The sequence below is a fragment of the Protobothrops mucrosquamatus genome, unplaced genomic scaffold (assembly GCF_001527695.2).
Source record: "Protobothrops mucrosquamatus isolate PMUCROS unplaced genomic scaffold, P.Mucros_1.0 scaffold3386, whole genome shotgun sequence".
Lineage (NCBI taxonomy): Eukaryota > Metazoa > Chordata > Lepidosauria > Squamata > Viperidae > Protobothrops > Protobothrops mucrosquamatus.
This window is the reverse complement of record NW_015389368.1, coordinates 86130-94781: the sequence shown is the minus strand read 5'-3', so window position 1 is coordinate 94781 and position 8652 is coordinate 86130. Positions and strand designations below refer to the sequence as shown.

Sequence of the window (8652 nt, the reverse complement as noted above, 5' to 3'; positions counted from 1 at the left end):
CACTTTAAACCCCTCCAATCCATACATGAAGCAAACTGACACCCACCATAAAGATGTGGCACGACCACGAACACGAAGCCAAACAACAGCAACGAAGCTCACCATCTCAAATCCCCCTGCAACTCAGACTAACCTGAGCACAACAAAGCCCCCACCCAAACAGAACACTCCCCCATCCAATCAGAGCACAGCCAAGCTCCTTAACCAATCAGAACACACCTCCACCCAATCAGAACACAGCCAAGCTCCCACCCAATCAGATCAAACCCCACTGGCAGTTAAAAGGAAGAAACAGCTGCGATCACACACTACTCCTAGAACAGCGGTTCTCAACCTGTAGGTCGCGACCCTTTTGGGGGTCGAATGACTCTTTTACAGGGGTCGCCTAAGACCATCGGAAAACACATATATCCGATGGTCTTACTGAGACACCACTTATAAAGCTTTTGGCTAGCCGTTTCCAAAGCTAGGGACAAAGCTAGAATTCAGAAAAAATCGCCTATTCAAAGCCACGCAAGAAATGGGTGGGTGGGGGGGTGGGGGGGGGAGAAAAAGAAGAAAGAATGGTTGGAATTAAAAGCGCTTCTCCTCCTCTCCCCCACCGAGGGGGCTTTTTCCTGCGTCCCACGCGCATTTTGCAAGGGAGTGGGGCGTCAGCGCCGGACACGTTTCATTCCGCGCGGTCCCTTTGTGAAACCCCCAAAACGGCGAGGGTGGCGTTTACCTTTCCCAGGCAAATGTGGCAAGTGATGGGCAGCGTGAGAGACAATGTAACACTCTGAACGTTCTGAGCCATTGTGGCGTTTCGAATCCCGCGAGCGTGAGAGTACCAACCCACAAAGCTGCAAGGCCTGCAGCAGGGATGGAAAGGCGAACCCCTCGCTCTTCCAACTCTCACGCTGCTTAAGGCTTCGCGTACGGCGAGCCACCGAGGCCAATTTCCTCCGTGAGAAGATAACGCTTTCTCTCTTTCTCCCCCCCCCAAACTCTCCTCCTCGAAAGGGGCGGGGCTGAGAGACAGGAACTCCTCAAGCGCCACGGCGGGCGGTTCTTAGGGAAATTACCCTCCTCTCTGACCGTTTTGAAATAAAATAATAAAATATACTAAGGGCAATTTGGGATTCATTTCACTCCAAATGCAAAGCTGGGAGATGTAGAGAATGATCGGAAAGTTGTCATTTCTATAACTGAGTCTTGTTCGAATAACCAGGAAGAAGACGATCCTAAATTGTCTAATTAGAATAGAATAGAATATAGAGCAGAGCAAGCAGAGCAGGGAAGAGTAGAGTAGAGTAGAAAATATGGAATGGAATAGAATGGAATGGAACAGAATAGAATATAGAGCAGAGCAGAGCAGAGTAGAAAATATGGAATGGAATAGAAAGGAACGGAACAGAATAGAATATAGAGCAGAGCAGAGTATAAAATATGGAATGGAATAGAATGGAATAGGACAGAACAGAACAGAACAGAATATAGAGCAGAGTAGAGAAGGGCAGAGCAGAGTAGAGTAGAGTAGAGTAGAAAATATGGAATGGAATAGAATGGAATGGAATAGAATAGAATAGAATAGAATAGAATGGAATGGAATGGAAAGGAAAGGAACAGAATAGAATAGAAGATAGAGCAGAGCAGAGCAGAGTAGAAAATATGGAATGGAATGGGATAGAATAGGACAGAACAGAACAGAACAGAATATAGAGCAGAGTAGAGCAGGGCAGAGCAGAGTAGAGTAGAGCAGAAAATACAGAATAGAATAGAATAGAATGGAATAGAATAGAATAGAATAGACAATATGGAAGAGAGAATAGAATAGATAATATGGAATAGAGTAGAGTAGAGTAAAATAGAATAGAATAGAATAGAATAGAATAGAATAGAATAGAATAGAATAGAATAGAATAGAATAGACAATATGGAAGAGAGAATAGAATAGACAATATGGAAGAGAGTAGAGTAGAGTAGAGTAGAATAGAATAGAATAGAATTTAATTATGTTCAATTTGTAACAATGAAAATATATCCTGCATATCAGATATTTACATTACGATTCATAACAGTAGCAAAATTACAGTTATGAAGTAGCAATGAAAATAATTTTATGGTTGGGGGTCACCACAACATGAGGAACTGTATTAAAGGGTCGCGGCATTAGGAAGGTTGAGAACCACTGGTCTAGGCCATCTAACCATTGAAGCGCAGCATTGTTTATATTAAAAAAATCAGATACTGGTCCGGTATATGCCCTCAGTCAGTCATGATTTCTTTGGGATTTCATCGAGGCACAGGGAGCATCCTAGGTGTAGAAGGTTGGAAATGTGATCGCATGGTGAAAGGCAGTTCATACACATACACGTGCATGAGTGTGGGTTGGACAACTTGTACAAGTACAAGAACACCATCCCTTTCTACTCACGAGTATTCGCTGAAATTATCCTTTGAAATAAATGTGGGAAGTGAATTTTGTCATCACAATGAAGGAGAATTGTTAAGGAAAAATGCAGGGCAATTATTTTTTTAACAGTTCTGTGTGCTAGTCTCAAAAGAATCAGAGTTAGACCTCCTGTTGTGGGTAGGATCCTAAGACTATTTCTGTACCAAGAGAAGCTAGTTGCTACTTAAGAAACCCACAAAGAACATATCTGGATGCAGCCTAAATGAATCTCTGCTTTATCAACACAGTTCTTTTTGAATTCACCTTCTCTTTTGCTAGATGGATAATCAACGATCTCTTGAGCTCTTGCACATGACCATATACACTCAGAGCATCTCACCTTGTGGCAAATATTTAGCAGCCGGAAACAACTATGGAGAAATTAGCCAAATTCAGGTATTTGGATGTGGCTTATCACTGGATATGCTTTTTTAAAATTGTTTTTAAAAAAGCAAACCATCCTTGGGTTAACCTTCGCTGTTGTTTTCTTGGATAGCCTGTCAGCAGCATTAAGTTCAGAAGCCAAAGATGAGAGCAAGAAGCTGGTGGTGTCCTTTGCAGGTTGGTGACGGTGGTCTGGCTAGCAGAGAAAAGCTAGAGGTGCCTTAGCTTTGCCTATAGCAAAGTTTCTGAATCTTGGCAATTTTAAGATGCGTGGACTTCAACAGAAACATTAGCCTATAATAACCTGGCTTGTTCTTCTATGCTCAGGTTAGGGCTGTGTGTAGTCAGCAGACAGCATGGTTGGGCCATCTGTCTCTAATCCAGAAGGAGTTCTTCATTTGGCATCAATGTGGTTGAGTTTCTTTGGTTCAACTGAGGATTCCCCAGAAGGTATCACCCTCCTGAGGCCACTTCCCTGTTAAAACATCCTTCTTCTTTCCATAGCCCACAGTGGAGCTATCTATGCCATGCTGTCCACCGATCGGCAGCTGTTAAGTGCTGGCAATGGAGAGGTCAAAGCCTGGAACTGGAGCGAGATTGTGAAAAAAGTATGAGTTGGGTTGTGTCCTCCCCCTTCCCTCCTAGTCTGGCTGTAGTTTTCTGACTTGTTATTCTTAAGATGCCTTTCCTTTCCTTCCGTTATAGAGTTGCAAAGAGGCTTGGAGTTGGAGGCCACCTTATGGGTAAAGCCTAGTTTTGCTGTTTCCTTTTTTTTTTTGCTATTATTTTTTTCCTGCCCGTGAAAATGTTGAGATTGAAGGTTTGCCTGTCCTTTCCTCTTTAGAAGTAGACTTGAAGTGCCAGAAATCAACAGCCTTCAATTGAACCTGAAGGTATGGCCACTGGGCTGTCTTGGGATGGGTCAATGCAGCTCAGGAGGTTTCATCATGCCACCCTATTTCCTTTCTCCCCCACCTTTTCCAGGATAATACTCTTCTGATGGCTGGAGGTGACTGTGTCATTCACATGATGGACTTGGAGACTGGAGCCTTTACTGTGAGTCCTCCAGGTGTGGGGAAATAAACCAAAAAGATTTTATGGACCTTTCAGCCTTTCTGATTTACTCAAATAGCCTTTTCTCATTTGGTATTCTCAAATTGTTCTTAAGATCTGGATAAATGTTAATTTAACCAGCAGATCATGTCAAGAACAAAAGATCAGGTCCACATATGAAGCTCCAATTAAACTGATTTATTCCTAATCTTTCTGTGCAGAGGAATCTTTTCAACTCACTTTCTTGGAGTTAGATAAAGTCAATGGAATTCAAGGGAAGTTAGTTCACTTGTGGCTACATAGGGGTTCTAGGTTGAACCCTCTTTTGACTCTGCCCCAGGTTCTGCCACTCCTTCTCCTACAGAATTGGTACTTTTTATCCAGATTGAGGGAGATGATAGATAGATAGATAGATAGATAGATAGATAGATAGATAGATAGATAGATAGATAGATAGATAGATAGATAGATAGATAGATAATTAAAACACACTCTAAATAAATGTTGATTACCAATCTTAATGCATCTATTTTGAGTACTCTGCCTTGTGCATTTGCCCATGTTTTTACTTTCTAAACTTCCAGTGTGATTTTTCTCAACCAGGGAGCTTTTCATCATATCACTTTCAGTGCTGTTGCTGAGAATCCAGAAGTTGAGTTCAATAGATCTGAAAGTGTTTTCAACTTTCTTCTGTAAAGTCTGGTGAAACATGGTTATGGGTTTTATGAAAAGTAACCAGTTCCCTCATCAACACACATAATCGGTGCTGTCTGTACTATCTCAGGTCTGAAACCTGCCTTGAGCAGGTCTAGATAATCCTTCCATGGTCCTCTGAAGATGTAGTCTGATCACTTCTCAACAACCTTGTCCAGGAAGGGAAGGTTGAAGACTACACAAAAACTATTCAAAAACATTGGGTCCAGCAATGACTTCTTGAAGAGAAAGGGTATCACCGCCTCTCATATTCACTGTGGTGTGGAATTAATGAACAGATAGCTTAACTGCCTTAAATATCCTGTTTATTCTTCAGCCTAATGACCTTCCACAGGAGAATTGCAGCTCTCAGAATTCATTGGGAGAGATGTTCGGGGGATTTTGGGAATAGTATATATCAATATAGATCAGAGACATATTCTCTTTTATTAGGAGTGAATAGCAACTCTGAGTATGAGCCCCTATGGTGTCCTCTGTCTCTTTCACTGTTAACCAAAGTTAGAAAGCTGATTTGCATGGGCCATTATTGGAGCACCAATATAGGTAGTCCGAAAGGTGCTTTTTCAAGAGGCAACTGGACTTTCTTGTTTTTCTTTGAAGACGTTTCGCTTCTCATCCAAGAAGTTTCAGTTCTGATTGGAGATGGGGAATGGAAGTCAGAGCTGAAGAAGCTTCTTGGATGAGAAGTGAAACGTCTTCAAAGAAAAACAAAGTCCAGTTGCCTCTTGAAAAAGCACCTTTTGGGACAACCGTGACCTGAATGACTGAGAATCTCCATAGACACCTATATAGGTAGACTTGAAGTCACTTTGCCTTCTCTGTCCCTTCCTCCCCCTCTCAGCGTGAATTTCAGGGCCACACTGATTATATCCACTGTTTGGCCCTTCGGGAGCAGCTCCGAGAATGTCTATCAGGAAGTGAAGATGGCACCATACGTCTTTGGGGTAGGTGTCTCCTATGTCTGACTCTGACTCTCTCTTCCTTTCATATGTGTCCCCATGTCTTTATAAAAGATCTAACGGTCTTTTAGACCAGGGGTGGGCAACTCCTCCCTGCTGGCTCAGGAATTCTGGGAGTTGAAGTCTACAGATCATAAAGTTGCCATAGTCGCCTAACTCTGCTTTGGACAAATGCAGTGTCCTCTGGATATGTGAACTTCAATTCCCAGAATTCTCAGCAGAGGCCATACCGGCTAGGGAATTCTGGGAGTACCTCCACAAATCTGACAGTCTGTACTACAGGATCATAATATATACTGTATGCCTTACATTAAATTCATCAGCAGTCCACTTACCTCTAGAAGCACGGTGACTCAGTGGCTTAAAAGATACCGGAGAAGATCTGTGCTCTGAAAGTTCGAGTTCTACCATCATGTGACGGAGTGAGCTCCTGTCACTTGCCCCAGCTCCTGCCAACCTAGTGGTTCAAAAGCAAGCAAATGCACATAGCTAAATAAGTACCACTTTGGTGGGAAGGTAACGATGTTCCGTGTTTTGCTGCATGCTCTGCGCTGTGGTGTGATGTCATGCTGGCCACATGATTGCGGAAATGTCTTTGGACAGTGTTGGCTCAGTGGTCTAGAAATGGAGATGGACACTGTCTCCTAAAGTTGGCTCTGACTAGTTGAGTAAAACCTACAGAGACTCCTTTTCCAACTTATTTCACGTTGCATATTAGTAGCAGACCTCTGGGATTTCTGACTGAACATGACAGGGATTGATTTGAGACTTCTGCTTATAAAGTTTGTGCTTTATCACTCAGCTGCATTCCTTTCCTTCACCTCTAAAGCAAACTTGCATCTGGGTCCTGTCAGGGCAGAACTTCATCTATGTTGGCCCTACCGTTGTGGAACAGGCTCTGTATGCAAAGCTACCAGAGTCTGGTTTGAGCAGAATGCAAAATGATAAGGCTTCCTTGGGTGATTGTAAATCCAGATGTTTCTGAACTACAACTCCCAGGAATCCTTCACTGTAAATTGTATTGGCTTGATCCTGCTGCGAGCTTAAGCAGAATTTGAAGAGCTGTACGCTTCTAGTCTATTTGGTGTTGTTTTTGTTTCCACCCCTAATTTGCTGCCTTCCAGATGCAAGGGGAACGAATGCTGGGCAGCTCAACACATCTGAAGGATGCTGTTGTGATTTTAAATCAGAAAGAAAATGCTGTTTTAAGGACAGTCTTTTTCCCCCCCCTTTAATCTGGTTTTCAGATTTACGTACAGGAGGTCAAGTCCAATCAATTGAAGTCCACAAATATGAGGTATTTTCATCTTAACCTGAATTTTGAATTGTAAGCCTTGCAGTGTCATTGAGACGGGTGGCTATAGAAATTGAATGAATGAATGATTGAATCTTCTTTCTCCAAAACTCAGAATACATAATAATTCTGTACTCATTATCCTTTTTTTCTACATTTGCCCATAGATATTTTAAAAAATTAGGAATTTAAGTCTTACTGATTTCAGTGAGCCTGTTGTAGGGAGACTAATCCAAAGATCAGTTTTTAATACTGTGAGTCTAACTCAGCGGTTCTCAACCTGTGGGTCGCGACCCTTTTGGGGGTCGCACGAGCCTTTCACAGGGGTCGCCTAAGACCATCGGAAAACACATATTTCCGATGGTCTTAGGCAGGGCTTGTCAACCGCCTTCTCNCCCCCCCCCCCCCCGTGGCTGTGCCTCCCTCCCCCCCTCCGCTCCACCTCATTTGTTTGTGGAAAATATGCTGCTTGGTGGAAGTCTGCACAAACTCTACCAAATGTGCCCTGCAGGGGGCGCATGAAGAACGCAGGCACAGAGCAAGGCCCCGCCCTCCCCAGAGACTCATTGTGCAGCAACCGGATTGACTTCTTCTCGTGCACGCAGGTCAGTGAAGGGGAGGCCGCCGCAGCACCCAATTCCTGCGCCCATCAGCTGGTGACCCCCGAACTTGCGCTTGTCAGCCAGGAGGTCTGGCGACGGCCGCCGGTCTCCTTTGCCACCACGCCCGTCCACGACTCCTCCTCCACCCGTTCATGTCGAGCCCACCGGGGCTTGACAGGGAGAGAGGGAGGGAAGGAGGAAGGGACTCCTCCTCCTCCCCTAAGCTTCAAAGCACAATCGGCTTCCCAAGGGTGCCACAATCCTCACGAAAGAGGGGGGGGGGGAGAGAAGCAAAGGGGGCGAGAAAGCTCATGGTGGGCTCAAAGGACCACCTGTCAGATTTGATGACGAGAAATTCCCCACAAACCCAGGGAAGGGGTGGAGAAAAGGAGCCCCCTTTGGGAGGAAACTGCCACCTTCTTCTCCTTGGCTTTGCGCTCTTCTGTTCCTCGGCAGCCGGGCTGCCGAGCCTCTGCTGGCTGGAACTTCCTTTATTTCCCTCCCTCTTGGTCTCTTCCTCCTTCCCTCCCTCTCCCATTGTCCCTTCCTTCCTTCCTTCCTTCCTTTCCTTCACCTCCCTCTTTGTCCCTCCTTCCCTCCCTCTCTCCCCTTGTCCCTTCCTTCCTTCCTTCCTTCCTTCCCTTCGCCTCCCTCTTTGTCCCTCCTTGTCCCTTCCGTCCTTCCTTCCTTCACTCTTGTCCAGGATCGGGGCGAGCCTCTACAGCTGATCCGTGCTTCTGCATAGCAGCCCAGAAGCAGATCAGCTGTAGCAGCTCTCCTTGGCTCCTGCCCAGCAAACTTGCTCGAGCTTTGCTGGAAAACATGCCGCTTGCTAATTTAGCAGAAGCGCGAATCAGCTGTAGCCTGGCGCTGATCCTGGCGCTTCTGCTAACTTAGCAAGCGGCATGTTTTCCGGCGAAGCTGAGCAAGTGAGCTGGGCGGAGCTCTCCTCTGCCTCTGCCTGTGCACAGGCAGGTTTGGCATGTCGCCATGGCCACCGGCAGCAAAGCCACCAGCCACGCTGGCAGCCTGTCCCCCTCCCCTTGTCCCTTCCTGGGCACAGAGGGGGGGGGAGGAAGTAAGGGACAATGAGAGAGGGAAGGAAGGAAGGAACAATGGAAGGGAGGGAGGGAAGGAAGGGACAAAGAGGGAAGGAAGGAAGGAAGGAAGGAAGGAAGGAAGGAAGGAAGGGACAAGGGGAGAGAGGGAGGG

At 45.4% G+C, this 8652-nt stretch overlaps 1 protein-coding gene across 1 annotated transcript in view; it reads left to right on the top strand.

The window, feature by feature from the left end:
• The first annotated feature begins 2807 nt into the window (after positions 1 to 2807).
• LOC107297566 (THO complex subunit 6 homolog) overlaps positions 2808 to 8652 on the top strand; it is a 52242-nt gene continuing 46397 nt past the window's right edge. The window contains exons 1-7 of the mRNA XM_015826926.1: positions 2808 to 2830; positions 2931 to 2995; positions 3323 to 3426; positions 3524 to 3561; positions 3663 to 3711; positions 3803 to 3874; positions 5427 to 5529. Of these exons, the coding sequence (XP_015682412.1) occupies positions 2808 to 2830; positions 2931 to 2995; positions 3323 to 3426; positions 3524 to 3561; positions 3663 to 3711; positions 3803 to 3874; positions 5427 to 5529 (454 nt within the window). The remainder of the gene's footprint in view (positions 2831 to 2930; positions 2996 to 3322; positions 3427 to 3523; positions 3562 to 3662; positions 3712 to 3802; positions 3875 to 5426; positions 5530 to 8652) is intronic.